Here is an 18,092-nt window from a genome sequence, read left to right as displayed (position 1 = left end):
GATGCCACTTGCCACCAGTTTGGCCATATTTCAGAGCTGCAACATCACTGGAGTGCCCAAAAGCACAAGGTGTGCAATACTCAGAGACATGGCCAAGGTAAGAAAGGCTGAAAGACGACCACCACTGAACAAGACACACAAGCTGAAAGGTCAAGACTGGGCCAAGAAATATCTCAAGACTGGTTTTTCTAAGGTTTTATGGACTGATGAAATGAGAGTGAGTCTTGATGGGCCAGATGGATGGGCCCGTGGCTGGATTGGTAAAGGGCAGAGAGCTCCAGTCCGACTCAGACGCCAGCAAGGTGGAGTACTGGTTTGGGCTGGTATCATCAAAGATGAGCTTGTGGGGCCTTTTCGGGTTGAGGATGGAGTCAAGCTCAACTCCCAGTCCTACTGCCAGTTTCTGGAAGACACCTTCTTCAAGCAGTGGTACAGGAAGAAGTCTGCATCCTTCAAGAAAAACATGATTTTCATGCAGGACAATGCTCCATCACACGCGTCCAAGTACTCCACAGCGTGGCTGGCAAGAAAGGGTATAAAAGAAGAAAAACTAATGACATGGCCTCCTTGTTCACCTGATCTGAACCCCATTGAGAACCTGTGGTCCATCATCAAATGTGAGATTTACAAGGAGGGAAAACAGTACACCTCTCTGAACAGTGTCTGGGAGGCTGTGGTTGCTGCTGCACGCAATGTTGATGGTGAACAGATCAAAACACTGACAGAATCCATGGATGGCAGGCTTTTGAGTGTCCTTGCAAAGAAAGGTGGCTATATTGGTCGCTGATTTGTTTTTGTTTTGTTTTTGAATGTCAGAAATGTATATTTGTGAATGTGGAGATGTTATATTGGTGTCACTGGTAAAAATAAATAATTGAAATGGGTATATACTTGTTTTTTGTTAAGTTGCCTAATAATTATGCACAGTAATAGTCACCTGCACACACAGATATCCCCCTAAAATAGCTCAAACTACAAACAAACTAAAAACTACTTCCACAAACATTCAGCTTTGATATTAATGAGTTTTTTGGGTTCATTGAGAACATGGTTGTTGTTCAATAATAACATTATTCCTCAAAAATACAACTTGCCTAATAATTATGCACTCCGTGTGTGTGTGTGTGTGTGTGTGTGTGTGTGTGTGTGTGTGTGTGTGTGTGTGTGTGTGTGTGTGTGTGTGTGTGTAACCAACATAACCAGATCAGGTCATCCCAGCCGGACCTGCTCAGCTCTGATTGAAGTCTGTGTTCACATAAATAAAGTGTTGATGAATCCAGACATAAATATATTTCATTAGCTTAACTCACTTATGTAAAGACAACTTTAGTTAAACCAGTGAAACCTTGCAGCTCACACTTACCTGACTGACACTAGTGAGGCAGTCGCTGGGTTTTATTTATTTATTTATTTATTTATTTTTTTTTATTTATTTTTTTTTTCTTGGAAGTGACATCAGAAACAGCAGCATGTGACATCACGTGATGGCGGAGCTTCAGTTCATCCTTTGTCATCCTTTTTTTTTTTTTTTTTTTTTTTTTTTTTTTTTTAATAGGACAGGGGGAAAGAATGAAAGAAAACCAAAGGGGAGAAGAGACGGTGAGAAGGGGGGGAAGAGAGAAAAAAAAAAAAAAAGGATGACAAAGGATGAACTGAAGCTCCGCCATCACGTGATGTCACATGCTGCTGTTTCTGATGTCACTTCCAAGAAAAAAAAACAAAAAAACACTTTTCCTATAATAAGCAGGAAAAGTGTTTCTATTTCACTCTCACATGAATGCGGTCATAGCTGCCATTTTCTATGCTGCTTTAAATTTGTTACTGTTGTCAAACCAACAACAAATGGACTCGTAGCAGAAAGGAAGTGGAGAGAAACAGAAAATGCATAGAGTAAATATATTTACTTTGAATCTGTTGTCTGTTAATGTGAAAAAGCTAATCACCAGCTTTACCCTTCAGCTCGAACAACCACCAGCTGTCATTAATATTCTAAGATAAACTCCCAGAACCAGAGGAAACACTGGAGTCAGTTTATGAGATTGTAAAAAACTGAATATACTTTCTCTGCCTCTAAATATGATCAAAACATGCAATCAACAAAAACCTTCTGGACTTGTTGGACCTGCACAAACCCAGAGAAACTTTCAAACAGTATTTCAAAGGGTTACACAGTGCTGTGCCACAGGAAATACTTCAGTCAATTCATTTCCTCACTTGCTCCACTCTCCGTTTTATTTCTTTCCTCTTCCCTGACCGACATAAAAGGAAAACCTCACGTGAACAAGTGGAAAGTCTGTTAAAACACATCCAGACATCGTTTCAAAGCGCATTAGTAGCTCAGTGTGTGGATCCATTCAGTTTGTTTTTTACCACCTGAGCTTTCGTCGAGAGACCGTTTCCGTCACAGTTCTTTGTAAAACCTCAGATGTGTACTTCAGCTTTGTGGGGAGGCTCCAGTCCAGTAAGTAAACGAGGCCAAACAAAACAGCGACTGCATCTGCAGTGTTACCAAGGTCATGCAGCATTTCAGCATCTTCAGTGATTACTCCGACATCTTCAAGGTCACCGGTGGGTTCTGCTCCTTCCTTCCTAATGGTAAGATTCCCAGGATCTGCCGCATTGCCTCCTGGTTCTCCTCAGCATCCTCAAAAACAAAAGAAATAAACCTTCAGCCAGAACACAAACCACAGTAAATATCTGGTGTAGCTTTCCAGCTGTGCTAACATCCACTTTTGGCCTGTTGGTATCTGTTCCCAGCCATGGATAAGACAAAGGCTGCACTGGAAAACTCAACAGCACATCCGCTAAAACATTTGTTAAACGTTAGTCTATAAATTCTTAATGTTGGTGAGAAGAGATCTTTACTGCATGCAGTTGTCCTGAGGGAAGAACAGATATTCTGTATTTCTGTGCATGCACCCCAACAGGGTTTATTCTGTGGGCCATCTGTTCTGATCCCAGGAAGAAATGAAAATAAAAATACTTTATTAATATCAATGAGGAAAAGAATGAATAATTAATAATCAATTAAATTAAAAATGTAAACATCATCACAACATTCAAAAAAGCTAAATCTGTGGAAAGCAGAGGTCACTAAACTTACCATGTACGCCTTTATGAGGGTTTCTGGGTCTTCATTGAGATAAACAATTACACAAGCTCTTTTAACTTCGTTGGCATCATCCTGCAGCGTGTAAGATTATTGTGCAGTAAATAACACAAGAAAAAAATAAAAAGAAATAAAAAGAAGAAACACAAACACCAAAACTGACATTTTTTATAGTTTCTGTAGCTGAAACAGTTCACATCTTAATTTCATGGAGTTTTTAGGGAGAAAGACAGGAACAAACGCCAAACAAGCATGCATTATTCAGAATAATAAAAATGAAATGAGTAACAGTTGCATTCACACAATAATTACAGAGTGAATAAAAATATGTCAGTGAACTGAAGTTTGTTAAAAACAAACACACCTCGTCTGCCATGATGTTCTTAATGTTTTGTCCAGCAGCTCCTCCTTTCATTAGCTGCGCGGAGAGGTGGTGTAGCCGCTGCATGAAGCTGGATGTCAGGGGTGATGCTGCAAACATTTAATCGTTACCATATATGGCGCCGCTGCTGTCCAATGAGAAGCGCAGCCCTGAAGCATCCAGAGGAGTTTTGAACCTTCACGCTCTGCAGGCGCGGTCACACCGAGGAGGCTTCAGCGCCGTCACGCAGCTCGCTGTGAGTAGCTCTCATTAGTTCATTGGTTGGTTTTCCAGCCTCCTGTCAGTGTTGTCAGAGCGCGCGGTCAGTAAACAGGACAAGAGCTTTAGCAAGAAAGCATCAGGTTAGTCATGTTGCTTAAAATGTGTCTTTTATTCTGAACTTTAGGAACCCGTTTTCTTTAATTACTGTCTTTTTTTTTAATCCTTTTACTTTGGCGCGAGTGCTTGGAAGTGCGCAGACGCACGCGGTGCACTAAGCTGGGGCCTAGTTTGATTTGGGCGGACAGCTAAAATATAACAAATCAGTCAGTCGATCAATATTTAGGGGGAGGTCACACGAACCGACCTCTAGCACAGGTTTGGCTCCCTGCTGTGACACGTGTGTGTCTAATTAAATAGCGTTGTAAACAAACAAACAAACAATGGTTAATATTTCGCTCTTTTTGTTCACATGGTCGTGGAATATCATTAGAGCTTAGATTCATATTTGAAATATGATCCTTCATATTATTTGAATCTGCTGCATCACAGAAATACTGCCATCAGTCTAAATATGGAGATCTGTGAATCTTCCCTCAAACTCGGGTTTTTCTGTCTACAAATGAAATTAACAAAGTTTTGTGATTTTCAGCCTTTGTTGCCTCATAGAAAAAAATTTTTTTTGACAGGTTTGTGCAGTAAGTACAGTGAGTACTTATGGAAGAAGTAATCACTGGGTTTCATATTCAGTGCTTACAGAAAACGATAGGTTCACATTTTCCCTCAGCTTGCCTCACTCGATGATGGGCCTGGGTTATACAGGGGCTGGCTGCAGTTCAAACAGCTGATGCTATGTGTTGGTACATTCATACTGCAGTGTCTGTGTGTTTCTGTGCCGCTGCCTCCGTCCAGCTTTTCATCCCTGCTGTAGTTCAAATTGAAACTTATGGTTGACGTCAGAATTTCCTGTAAAGCTGAGCAGCTTCTTCTGTGCAGCATCAGTCTGACTTTCACTCTTGCTGTAAAGGACAAGAAATGAAGAGGAAAACGTGACTCTATTAATATCCTACATGTCACATTTATTAAAAGATATTTACAATATTCTTGTAAAAGCAAAAAGAGCCTCAGGATGAATCATGTCTGTCCCTGAGGGTGACAGCACAGACAAAGAAACAGTGCGGAGCATGTAAAGGTTAAAGGGGAGCTGGCAGGCTGTAGCTGTGGGTGCAGCGTTGGTCCGTCCAGGCTGATATGAGCCAGCTGGAATATTTCTGATCATCATGTGAAACATCTCCTCGCTGTCGGATGATGTTAATAAACGTTTTTGGATACAACACTTCACTTTTCATGTGAACGGCATCAAATACGTCACCTCCAGGAGACACTGACTAAGTCTTTATGATCATCCCCACATTCAGAATATTATCACATCTATTTTCTTTGGCTGCACTGAGCCTTCACACTACTGTGGGACACTCAGTGGGCTTGTTTGGAGCGACTCATATTCTGAAAGTTTTTTTAAAAAGGATCTAATTGAAAAATAAAACATAGCCGTCATCAGAAGCATTAAAGTAAGCGCTCATATGACTTCCATGATGCTTCCTCATAATTTCCCTGTTGAAACTAAAAAAAGAGCATGTGATGTATTCAGCCACAGAAGCTAGTTACCTATTAGTTTAGTAAACAAGTATTTTCATTTGTTTTCCATTAGTCCATTGATCAATCGAGTAATCTGATTTCTTTTCCTTATTAATGAATAGTAATAAATATTCAAAAGAAAAAACAGGCATTTCCAAATGATCTGTCGTTGGTTTCAGTTTTTGAAAGTTTTAAACTGTAACTGCATGCAACATCTGTCCAAATAAACTAATACAGCATTTACATTAAAGCCTTATTAAAGTTGTATTTTTTAAAGAAAACGTTTTCTTAATTGTAAAAATAAATATAGTAATGTCAAATAATATGAGCTATACATGCATAACAAGCGTTCTCTGTTAGGAGGCTCACTGGCATTAACCGGAGCCTAAAACTGTTTTCAGCAGTTTGTGTGCTGCTGAAAACAGGACATGATGACGGTGTAGACGTTAATGTGTCCAACTGGACAACGCTCAGAGATTTTCTGTACTTAGATTTTTTTGTGAAAAAATATTTTATTTTTATATTTTTAAAATATGAAACCAATTTAATAACAGAGTTGTTTTTTTTATTTCACTTTTAATCTGAAAAATGTTACAAAAGCCTTGAAATAAATATGGTCTCGTACATCTCTTTAGACTCAGCGCTGTTTCCTGCTTCCATGTAAAGTAGGATGGCTGCTGTCAGCCTTCAGCACGCTGACCTGACCATAGAGACTAACGTCTGGAGCAGCTGCTTTGAGGAAGGGCTCCCGCAGCTTTTCCCCAGTAAAGGTTTAAATTGTGGTTACAGGAACAGGAGCTCCTGCTTTGGATGCTACAAACACATTTCTTTCTCTCAGCCTGACCTCATCATCTCAGTAACAGATGAACTCCACACACACATCTGAAGCACCTGCGATTACAGGGTGACAATGGGACGCTACAGAGCAGCGCATTGAACAAAGAACTGAGCAAATAATTCATGTTGAAGGTTTTTAACGATCACATTATTCTAATTACTGCATGATGTAGCAGCCTATATGTCACACACTCCCACTCAAAGGTTTGGACACCCCTTTTCTTTATTTTTACTATTTTCTACATCGTAGATACAAACTGAAGACATCAAATACATGAAGCAAGATATATGGAATCATGTAAAAAGAAAAGATAAATAACTCTAACTATGTTTTCGATTCCTGACAGTAGCCGCCCTCTGCTGTGTCGACAGCTGCAAACACTCGGCCTTCTCTCAGTGAGCTTCATGATGTCATCACCTGACATGGTTTCACCTCACAGCCTTTCAGGGTTCATTGGTGGAGTTTCTTGCCTTCTTAATGGGGTTGGGACTAGGGCTGGGCCATGTCATACCGTTCACGGTAATACCGGTGTAATGTTGGGCAATGATAAGAAAATGAAATATGGCGATAGAATATGGGTAAAACGCGCATGCACAGTGCCTTTGTTTTCATACGCACACGGTGGCGACGCAGAATGAGGAGGGCGAAAGCGGATCGTTGAATGAAACGATGAACCTGAACTGGTTTGTAAAAATGCTGCAGCTTCACTGGTGTGGAACTGGTTTAGCTTTCGTCCGTCAGATACACAACAAAGCACTATTTTTGGTAGCGCATGCTAGCGGGCCGTCGTTATTACCGTGTTGTTTGGAAAATACGGCGCACTTAAAATCAATCCTTTGATTTTTCTGAAAATCGACAGAGCCCCTTATAATCCCGTGTCCTTATGTATGAATCCTGATTGTGTTTACTGACCTCAAAACGATTTTATGTCAAATATCAAATGTTTTAGTGCGACTTTGCGCTACGAAGCCGCACCGCTTGATGGATTGTCGGAGCGTTACGGCTATCGTAGGCGGAGCCTCGCGGAGTGATACGTACTGTGCTTCAACATAATGTTACCGTATTGTGTGTGTATAACTGTTTTTAAGTTTTGTGGATATTATACATGGTTATGCTGAGGATATGTTGGGTAATTTTATACCTTTTGGTCATATCGCCCTGCTCTAGTTGGGACCATCAGGTGTGTTGTGCAGCGGATGATCTGATATCCTCGTGTTGGTGTTGTTCCCAGACCATCATGAAAATGTTGTTCCAGGTTCAACATTGCAAGTGACCAATCACATTGTTGTGACGTTATTCTTCTGCGCACCAAGCCATTCGTGCATTTATGAAATTCCAGTGTTGCAAGGACAATATCAATTCTGCTTACTGTTTATTAAAGGGTTACGGTTAGGGTCAGGGTCCGTTGATCGGCGGACAGAGGCGGTTTCACGCAGCTTAAGTACAGTTTTTTGTTTTACGCCGGTTTTTCCCGAAGTCGCAAAAGTATGACGTCACAACATTCTGATTGGTCACTTGCAATGTTGATCCTGGAACAACATTTAGTATGATGATCTGGGAACAACACCAACACGAGGATATCAGATCAACCGTTGTGCAGCAGTCAGGTTGGTGCACAGCTGACAGACCTATTTGACAACTGTTAGAGTTCATATTATTAAAAGAACCAATCATTGATTTGATTTGATTTTATTGATTAGCATTCAAATATCTCAGTGAAGACAGAACAAAGATCTACCACAAAGCAAGAAAGCATGAGACAAGGCTAATCAAAAGGTACTGGCTGAAGCGTTTGCTTATTACGCCAACCCTTTAACAAAAGATCTTTTTGCGTGTAGCTCCTGTACACAGGGCTCGAAGCAAAGAATAAAACAAAGCAAAAACAAAACAAACAAAAAAAAAAAACCTGTCCACCTTAGATAAGTAACTACATCAAAGCAAAAGAATCAAGAGGGTTTTTTTGTTTTTTGTTTTTTTTTGCTCTTTTCATTCTTGATTTATATATTTTTCTAATACTCTATTTTTAAACATATTTTTAAACAAGGAGAATGAACTCCACCTTTTTAAATCACTGTCATAACTATTCCACAGGTTAACTCCTCTAACAGAAACACATCTCTGCTTTATATTTGTCCTTATCTTGTTTTTTTTAAAGAAATCTGTTCCCCTTAAGTCATATTGACTCCCTCTGACTTTGAACAGCTTCTGAGTACTGCGGCAAAGCAAGTTATTTTGTGCTTTATACATTATCTGTGCCATTTTATATTCAACTAAATCATAACATTTCAGGGTATTCAGATTAATAAACAAAATGTTAGTTGGTTCTATATAGTTTGATTGGTTTATAATTCTTATAGCTTTTTTTTGTAACTTGAAAATATGAAGAGTGTTCGTTTTATATGCATTACCCCATATCTCCAGACAGTAAGTCATATATGGAAGCAACAGAGTACAATAAAGTGTGTATAATGATTTTTTGTTCAGGACATGCTTTGTTTTATAGAGAATATCGATGGTTTTTGACATTTTTGTTTTCACGTGGTTTATATGAGACTTCCAACTCAGCTTATCATCAATTATCACTCCAAGAAATTTATTTTCGTACACTCTTTCAATTTCAATTCCATTAACCCTTATTTTAGATACATTTTTCATTTGTCTAGTGCCAAAAATAATCAATTTTGTTTTCTTTATATTTAATGATAACTTATTTACATCAAACCAGTTTTTTAATATATTTAACTCCTTTTCCGCTGCAGTCAGAAGCTGTTCTAAGTTTTTACCTGAGCAGTACAGAGTGGTATCATCAGCAAACAATACACATTTTAACAGTTTGGAAACACTACATATGTCATTTATATATAATATAAATAATTTAGGGCCCAGCACAGAGCCCTGAGGAACACCACAAGTTACCTTCAACTGCTTAGATTTTACATTATTGAATTCGACATATTGATATCTTTCATCCAGATAACTTTTCATCCACTTGTATGCTATCCCTCTTATGCCATATCTCTCTAGTTTATTCATTAATATAGAATGATCAATTGTATCAAACGCCTTTTTTAAGTCTATAAAAACACCAACAGTATATTCCTTATTATCTATTGCATTAGATATCCCTTCTACAAGTTCCATCACTGCCATTGAAGTGGACCTTTTCACTCTAAAGCCATATTGGTTATCACTTAGGAGATTATGCTTCTCAATATATTTATCAAGTCTATTAACAAATAACTTTTCTAAAATTTTTGAGAACTGTGGGAGCAGTGATATTGGCCTATAATTGGTAAACTGACATCTCTCTCCGTTTTTATGGATTGGAATAACTTTTGCTATTTTCATTTGTGAGGGAAACACACCAGTTTGAAAGGACAGATTACAAATGTATGCGAAAGGTTGCACTATATATTCTATAATACTTTTAACTAATATCATGTCAATACCAAAACAGTCAGTGGACTTTTTATTTTTAAATGTCTTCACAATGTTAATTATTTCTCTATGAGTTACAGCACCAATAAACATGGAGGACACATTCTGAGTAATATGTTTATTTAGGTCGTTATTATTTCTTGACTCTGGAATTTCTTTTGCTAAATTAAAGCCAACATTTACAAAGAAATCATTAAATTCATTTGCAATGTCTTTAGTTTTATCAAGCACAATATCTTTATCTTTTTTAAAATAATCTGGATAATTCTTATTTTTTGAGCCCTTTTTGATTAGACTGTTTAATATCCTCCATGTTTCTTGTGTGTTACTACTTTGCTCCAATAATTTGTGGTAATATTCTTTCTTACTTGTTCTTATAATATTTACTAATCTATTTTTATATAACTTGTGCTTTATTTCAGCATCCTTTGTCCTCTGTTTTATGAATCTCTTATATAGATTATTTTTCTTTTTACATGCATCTTCTATCCCCTTTGTGATCCATGGCTTATTTGATCTGTGATGCTTTCTAGTGATCTTCATTAAAGGACAATGTTTTTCATATAGTGAAATTACTGTTGATAAGAATGCATGATATCATAGTCATGACAATAAAGAAAAACCATTAAATGAGAAGGCGTGTCCAATAGGGCTGCCACGATTTGTCGACTAGTCACGATTAGTCGACTATCAAAATCGTCGACGACTGATTTAATAGTCGACGCGTCGTTTGAAGCTTTGTAAGATCACAAAAGATGCAGGAATAAGTGGCAGGATTTAAGAGTGTAATAACGGACTGAAACAGAAGATGGCAGCACTGCATGTACAAGGATGCCAGCTGCCGTTAAACTCTGAAGAAGAAGAAGAAGAAGAAGCTGTGTACCAGAATTCATAGCGCGGCCCAGCGCAGTTTCCAATAATGGTGGCAGCTAGTTAAGTTTTAATGTTACTCTTATTATTCTTTCTGGGTCACAAAATAAAAGTTTAACATATTTTCAGGCGAGAATGTAGCTGTGTAAACCTCAAATATCTGCTCAGTTTATCAGGACACCACATATTTTCAAAAGCGCTCCGACGTTTTCGGAGACGTCTGTTACCCACTAGCTCGTTAGCGAGCCGGGGGCTAGGCTCACTAGCGCCCTGAGAACACCGGACTCCCGGCAAATCAGGTTAAATATATATGAGTCACTTAGATAACTTAAAATGTTATTGTTTGGCTTTTTTCAGTGTTTTATTTGTTCCTGAGTAAATCGGTTTGGCTGAGATTAAAGTTATAGTTTTTACACAGCTGAATAAACGTCAAGCAGACAGCTGATTATCAGAAGTGTGAGATGCTCGAGGATATACTCCGGTGTCCTGTTATATTTTAGATAGCAAGGAGTTTATTAAACTTCACCGAAACAATCTGCAAATTTCATTAAAATTTAATAAACTATCATCTTGTCTTTATTTTTAGTTAGCACAGACCTTAAACACTTAAAGCTGTAAGCTAATGATAGTTATATAAGAGCAGATGCTGCTGGTGCAATAAGCTGTACGTTTTACCTCCAATGGATGATGATCTGATTAGTCGACTAATTGCAAAAATAATCGGTGACTAGTCGACTATCAAAATAATCGTTTGTGGCAGCCCTAGTGTCCAAAGTTCTGACTGGTACATGATGAGTTTTAAGTGATGAAAGTTTTCTGGACAAGGAGAGCTTCTACATACTGAACAGATTTACTCACTGTTTATGGAGGCGGTGGTAGCTCAGAGCGTTTAGTTATATAGCAAACTAACACAGCATGATGTTACATAGTTACAGCTAATGTCCACTTTAACGAGTGAACATGAAGTTCCACAGTGCTGACTTGACCTCCATGAAACAGTTGAAAGAGTGTGTTGCACACCTGGTCTTATCGATTGTTGAAGGGCTGTCTGAGATATGAGCTGCAGGCTGTTAGATTTACATCAGCTTTGAAAGAACGACCCATTTCGCATGTACATTAGTTTACATGGTCTCTGTCGCACATTACTACTGGTCTGAACCTATAAACAATGTTCAAAAAAGCTGAATCTCTGAGGTTTGCCCTCATTTTCATTGTTGCTTGTTCAGTTATTTCTAATAATGAGGTCTCATCTCTTAAAGCACTCAGTAGTAAGAAAGTTTAATCACATATTTGACACATGTAGACTTTAAATGATCTATGATCTATTAAAAGTGTCTCACAGGTTTGTAATAGTGAAGTTAGTGGGCACAATCATTATGTTCACGATCAGACATACAGACATACAGACATACAGTGTGCAAAATCTCACCACTAGATGTCACTAGACTGTAGATTGCAGTCAATGCTACTGTAAGGCTTTTAATCAAACTAGCAGTAACATTTTTGTATTATTAATGGCACACTATTAAACACTAATAAGTGCTCTACTGATCACTTGTAAAGCTTCTTACTCCTTTGAGTACTTCTAATCCAATCATCTGCCTAATTTTTCTTCAGTTACTCGATTAGTCAGCGATTATTTCAATAACAAGTTTACAGATGATGCAGTGGAAACGCTCTGAGGGAGGCTTGAGCTGATGTTCCCAGCTGCTGATGACCATGCTAAAGAGCCTCTTTACAGGACAAGCTATAATTATAACTATAATTAAAAATGTGATGTCCACCTGTACACACAAAAACTGAAGATTGGAGTTCTCAGCATTCGTTCATACCTTTATTAAAAGGTATCCACACCTTCTAAAACAACTTCGATAGAGCATGATATTGATGTGGGTGATGCAAAACCAATCCGGCAGAGGTTCTACAGAGTCTCTGAGGAAAAGAGGAAAATAATTGAGCAGGAAGTTCAGTACATGTTGGAAAACAACACTGCAGTGCCGTCGTCATCAAGCTGAGCTTCCCCATGTTTGTTGGTTGAAAAAGCTGATAAATCACCACGTTGTTGCACAGACTTTCGTAAAGTAAATGCAGTGACCAAACCCGATTCCTATCCTTTGCCTCATATTGACGACTGTATTGACCAAGTTGGTGCAGCAGAATATGTGAGCAAGTTTGTGGCAGGTGCCACTGACTCCCAGAGCTCAGGAAATATCTGCTTTCATCACGCCATCCGGTCTTTATTCATATACAGTCATGGGTTTTGGTTTACGCAATGCTCCAGCTACATTTCAGCGAGTCATAAATATGGTTGTTAATGGGCTGAAAGGCTGTGCTGTTTACCTAGATGACGTGGTGGTATATAGTAGCACCTGGGAGGATCATCTGGATCGTATTCGCACTCTGTTTGAACGACTAGTTTGGGGAAATCTGACTATCAACCTGGCATTCCAAGAAGTTCAACTCCCATCAGCTGAATTATTCGGTCATTGAAAAGGAAGCTTTGGCATTAGTTTTGGCCTTGCAGCATTTCAGAGTATATTTGGATTCTGCTCGGCCAATTGAGGTATCTTCTGACCATAACCCTCTCACTTTCTTGAACTCATTGCAGAACCCAAATCAGAGGCTCATGCATTGGCTCTCTTTTTGCAGCCTTACACTTTGGACATCCAGCACATTAAGGGCAAAGATAATGTCTTGGCAGATGCTTTGTCCCGTGCCCCTTTGTAACCAGCAGCTTCACTCCTCATATGCTTTGAAGTATGTCCTCTCCAGTATCGTTTTCCTTCCTCTTAAATTGCTCCTAGGTACCAAGGTTGCTGAGGTTGGAAATGTGCTGAAGATGGAAGGACTTTGAGCATGCAGAAAGGTGTTGCGTGGGTGTACATATGTTGGACATTAATCTCTACACGTTCTTCTAGCTGCAAATTCATAATGTACATGATTGTGTTTGTCGCCTCAGGGTGAAACTCTATTCTATGGGGGGAGTGTGACAGCCAGTGGGCTGGCCTTTTGTTTTGCTTTTTCTGTTACCTGTTTCTTGCAGGTAGGTGGAGCTGACCCAATTATAGATGCAGCACACCTGAGAAGGCCAGTCCCAGTATATAAAGACATCTTGACTGAACCATGGGCGGCTGTCTCCATCCATCGTGTTTATTTGAGGCTTCAGTTATGGCTGTTATATCATTTCAATTGTGTTTCAGTTTCTTCACCTTATTTTCATTAAATATATCGTACAGCCTTTAAAAGCCTGTGTGTGGTCTCCCACTTGCTTGTCACTTCCTTTGAGCTGGGTTGTGACAGACCCGGCTCAAAGACAGACATTTTCCAATACAGTAAGAGACAGTCAATCGAACGGCCTCTGTGCTGGTGAAATTCAGCAATGCTCTGGGGACTCGTTCAGTGGAGTGGCTTTACAGATAAAAGCTCCCAACATAAAGAAAAATGGCAGCAAGGAACTTGAGCTGAAGACTGAAGATTGAGGGAAAATGTGTTTATTGCAGAAGATCAAGCACATACCTCAGAATTACTTTGGCTATTTTATTTCTATCCCATAGCTTTAAAATTCTTTGGATGTTCTTTGACATCACACATGACATGAAATACAAGCAGATTCTGGAGTGGCTTAAATGATTTGAATTACTAACTACACTGTATTTTTACACACCAGTGCTGGAGCTCCCACAGATCCCACGAGGCAGGTCAAGTTTGGCTTGATTAAACACTGGGGCATCACATCCACTAAACATTCTCAGGATAATGTTCAAACTGTTCATCACCTTTATGATATTAACTAGAATGCAGAATGTTACTATGGTGCTGATCAGCAGCTTCATGAAACCATAGGTATTTGTATCCATTCTGTGAGGTCTTGTGGATAAAGTCAAGTTAATGACAAGGTGCAATAACAATTTTGGCATCTATGGTACATGGATGTGGTGCTTCTGGCTCCCCATATACAGTATGTATGGTCAACCGATTTGGCTCAGTGTGACACTCTTCGTGTTCAAGCCCATAGTTTCAGAGATTCATTCATTCATTGTGCAACAGCTGCTAATATTTTCACTGTCTGCAGAACTGGAGGGCTCTTAATCTTCACATGAGTTCAGAGTTCAGCTGGCACAGCGATTTAGAATCTTTTACCCCATGTGGGTATATTAAATTTAGTCTATGGTATTCAGAAAGTAAACAGTACAAGGACTGTGTTTGTTGGGCCAAAACCACAAAAGATGATCTCCTTGATGAGGAGGAGTTGATACAACCCCTCTTCTCTGACTCCGCCCACCTCTGCACTGCTGCTTGAGTTTGGTCTGAAGTTCTGCTGACAACCCCGACTCTAGACGATATGAATATAACAGTGCTGGAAAAAAAACAAAAAACAGAGTCTCTTCCACCAAATCCAATATTTACATTTTTTATTAGAAATGGTCAACACCTGTAACATATCTGACTCAACTTTGCATGTTTCCTGCAGGTGAAGGGCTGCTCATCATTGGAGGACACAAAGTAGAAAGCATGAGTGAGTCACTAATGTCTTTGTTTCAAATCCTGCTAAAGATAAAGTCTTCATTTAAAATTTAAAAATAAATGAATAATACATAATATATGTCCAGGTATTTTATGAGGAAACACAATTATTATTTAAATATCCCACATATTCACATAGGATGGTCCTTGAACATGTATCATCTTTAGCTTTTTTTTAGGATTGATCTACTATGAGACTTCAGTCTGATTTGATGGCAGATTATGCTTGTTCCCTTGCTCTTAAAGAAGTTCCCTCTAAAGACCCCTAAGAGTTACGTTCCAGAAGTAGTACAGTACACACTTTATTATTCGTGTTAGACAGCAGTAATCCTGTCCCTGTCCTGTGTAAGCCCAGTGTTCCTCCAGCGTCGCTTCCAGGATATTTTTGGCCAAATATCCAGAATTTACAAAGTAATTAGAATACAATTTCTGTTAAATAAGATAACATTTTAAGCATAATAGTCTGAAAACAGAAGGGGAGATTATGGGTTTACTCCACATTTGTTCAGATGCTGCTGACTCTAATCTCTGGTAACCACATTTCCTTAAAACCTTTGCTACATATATATAAGGTGAATCCTGCATTTTATAGGAATGTTTTCTGTACGTAACACTGGACAGAGTAACCTATTAAGCTGTTGCGTGAGGATGTTATAAATGAAAATTGGCACCAAGTTTGGCTTTGTTGACCGGGCCTTGTGATGTGTGCCCCCAGACTGTTTATGTAGGTTTTCAGTCATCCAGGTCGAAGCAGTGTAGGGACAACCCCCACGAGGGTTTAAACACCAATGACTCTCCACCATTGGGTTTTAGAAATGACGAGGCCTCTTGGATGAGCGGTGAAATGTCTTCACAAAACTTAAAGTCACTTTCTTTCCAAGCTCCTTTTACTGTATTCCCAAAATATAAAATCATTTCGAGAAAGACTTCAGGAAAGATACATAGTGAGTAATGTATAATGAGATACATATTAAGCTTTCCATGTTAAGGAAAGTATTAAATGTTAACGATCTACATCCACAAGATAAAGCAATCTCTAAATTTTCCATTTACAAGATCCTTCAACAAAGGCATAGTGAGTTACTCTTTCTGGGCACTGCAGGTTCATGCAGCGTTAAGGAAAATCAGAACCGGGACAACCACGTCTCCAAAGAGGGAATTGCAGCTGAGGCTGTTCAACTCCCCAGTGGGAATGCGAGGCATGGGCGGAAACGTCCCTTAGAAGAAGGCAATAATGGACATACCAATTCCAGGTACAGGCCCAGGAAGCGTAAGAAAGTCCCTCGGCCCATACCGCCCAAAAATGCTCTTATGCAGCTGAACGAGATCAAGCCAGGGTTGCAGTATAAGCTCCTCTCTCAGACTGGGCCGGTCCATGCACCAGTCTTTGAGATGACCGTGGAGGTCAATGGGCAGGTTTTTGAAGGTCTGGGTCCTACCAAGAAGAAGGCTAAGCTGAGTGCAGCAGAAAAGGCACTGTGCTCCTTCGTCCAGTTTCCTAATGCATCGGAAGCACATGCTGCCATGGGCCGGACCCTGTCTGCTCACACGGACTTCACCTCGGACCATGCCATTCCAGATATGCTCTTTAGTGCATCGGAGACATTCAACCCTACAGAAGACACTTTTTACCTTGGTTCCAATACCAGTTTCTTCAGTTCACTGGGAATAGAGTACCCATTGCCATCCTCTCCTGTCCCAAACCTGGCACAGTCTCCCATACCTCCAGCACCCTCCGCCTTCATCTCCCTAACAGCCGGCAAGAATCCTGTCATGTTTCTCAATGAGGTGCGGCCAGGCCTCAAGTATGACTTTGTGTCAGAAAGCGGGGAGAGTCATGCCAAGAACTTTGTCATGTCGGTGACGGTAGACTCTGAGAATTTCCAGGGTTCTGGGCGCAATAAGAAGCTGGCCAAGACTCGGGCTGCCCAAGCTGCTCTGTCTGCTCTCTTTAAGATACAGCTGGACCAGACACCATCACGACAGCCAATACCCAGAGAGGGACTGCAGCTTCACCAGCCACAGGTGAGCATGGAAGAAATCAGTCTGTCCCTCCGTCTGACTCACTGACAGACTGACGTATGTGTGGCCTCTTCCTGATGACAGCATATTTGTCACACATGTTTCAGATCATCATTGGTGAGGGTGAGATGATTATACAGCATCTTTAATAACTTTAAAAAACAAGTTTGTATTTATTTTGGATTTCTTTTAATACACAGGGCCAGAATTATGCATGTCTGTGCATTGGGACCAGCAAAGACTGTTCAATTCAATTTTATTTAAATAGCACCAAATCACAACAACAGTTTCTTCGAGGTGCTTAGCTGACCGTAACTACATAGAAGAGTAACTCTGCATTTGATCTTAGCTCATGTTTAAATCCTTTATCTAATTTGCTGGCCGGGGTTTCTGATGAACTTCAGCGATGCTCTATTTTGAGAGTTCTTGAACTCTGTAAGAGCCCCTTTCTTTAACCAGAAATGATGGAAAAGTGGAACACGGATGTGTCTTGATGCATGCTCAGTCATCCAGGAGAAACGTTTCGTCACTCATCCAGGTGACTTCTTCAGTCTCAGCTGACTGCAGGTTTCCCCAGCCTTATAAACAGTACATTTGCAGAGTAACATAGTGTACGCTGTTAAGTGCCAGGAGGATATGGCGTTATTTTTGTGCCACTATTCTGAGACACATAAAAAAAAATTGCTGTAAAAGCTGCTGCTCATGATATCGGTTTGGATACGTGGTGAGAGGGAAACATGAAGGTGATACAAATCATACCAACAAGACAGTGTACATCACTGTCACAACAGTGTTTGTTTTAGTTCAAAGGCTTTATGGTTTTTCCTGTAATACCTGGTGGTGTAGTCGGTGATTTTTTTGTCAGTTCAGCCTTTTATATTATGTTTAACCCGAGTGACCACCCGGTCAGCTGGTGGGTAACGGGCATCTCCGAAAACGTTAGAGCACTTTTGCAAATATGTGATGTCTTGATGAATCGAGCAGATATTTGAAGTTTACACAGAAACATTCTCGCATGAAAATATCTTAAAAGTTTATTTTGTGACCCAGAAAGAGTAACATTTCAAACTCCG

At 39.6% G+C, this 18,092-nt stretch overlaps 1 protein-coding gene and 1 long non-coding RNA gene across 6 annotated transcripts in view; one reads left to right on the top strand and one right to left on the bottom strand.

The window, feature by feature from the left end:
- Positions 1-1,964: 1,964 nt before the first annotated feature.
- Positions 1,965-3,562, bottom strand: LOC146642971 (uncharacterized). Its single transcript, XR_014909542.1, has 3 exons — positions 3,474-3,562; positions 3,104-3,184; positions 1,965-2,644 (listed from the first exon to the last, which is right to left on the bottom strand). It is a non-coding gene; the product is annotated as an uncharacterized LOC146642971 (long non-coding RNA).
- A 140-nt stretch (positions 3,563-3,702) lies between these two features.
- The window catches only part of LOC146642970 (double-stranded RNA-specific editase 1-like), a 31,876-nt gene continuing 17,486 nt past the window's right edge, over positions 3,703-18,092 (top strand). For 2 of the 5 annotated variants that reach the window (XR_014909615.1, XR_014909614.1), the window contains exon 1: positions 15,000-17,022. Coding sequence is in view for 3 of the 5 variants with exons in the window: in XM_085398432.1 (XP_085254558.1) it covers positions 15,949-17,022 (1,074 nt within the window). In the remaining 2 variants the exon portion in view is untranslated. The other 3 variants (XM_085398433.1, XM_085398434.1, XM_085398432.1) reach the window with 3 other exon arrangements.

Source organism: Rhamphochromis longiceps, linkage group LG23, assembly GCF_057381845.1.
Source record: "Rhamphochromis longiceps isolate RC_006_pf linkage group LG23, R_longiceps_female_GT1.1, whole genome shotgun sequence".
Classification (NCBI taxonomy): Eukaryota; Metazoa; Chordata; class Actinopteri; order Cichliformes; family Cichlidae; genus Rhamphochromis; species Rhamphochromis longiceps.
This window is presented reverse-complemented; position numbering and strand designations above follow the sequence as displayed.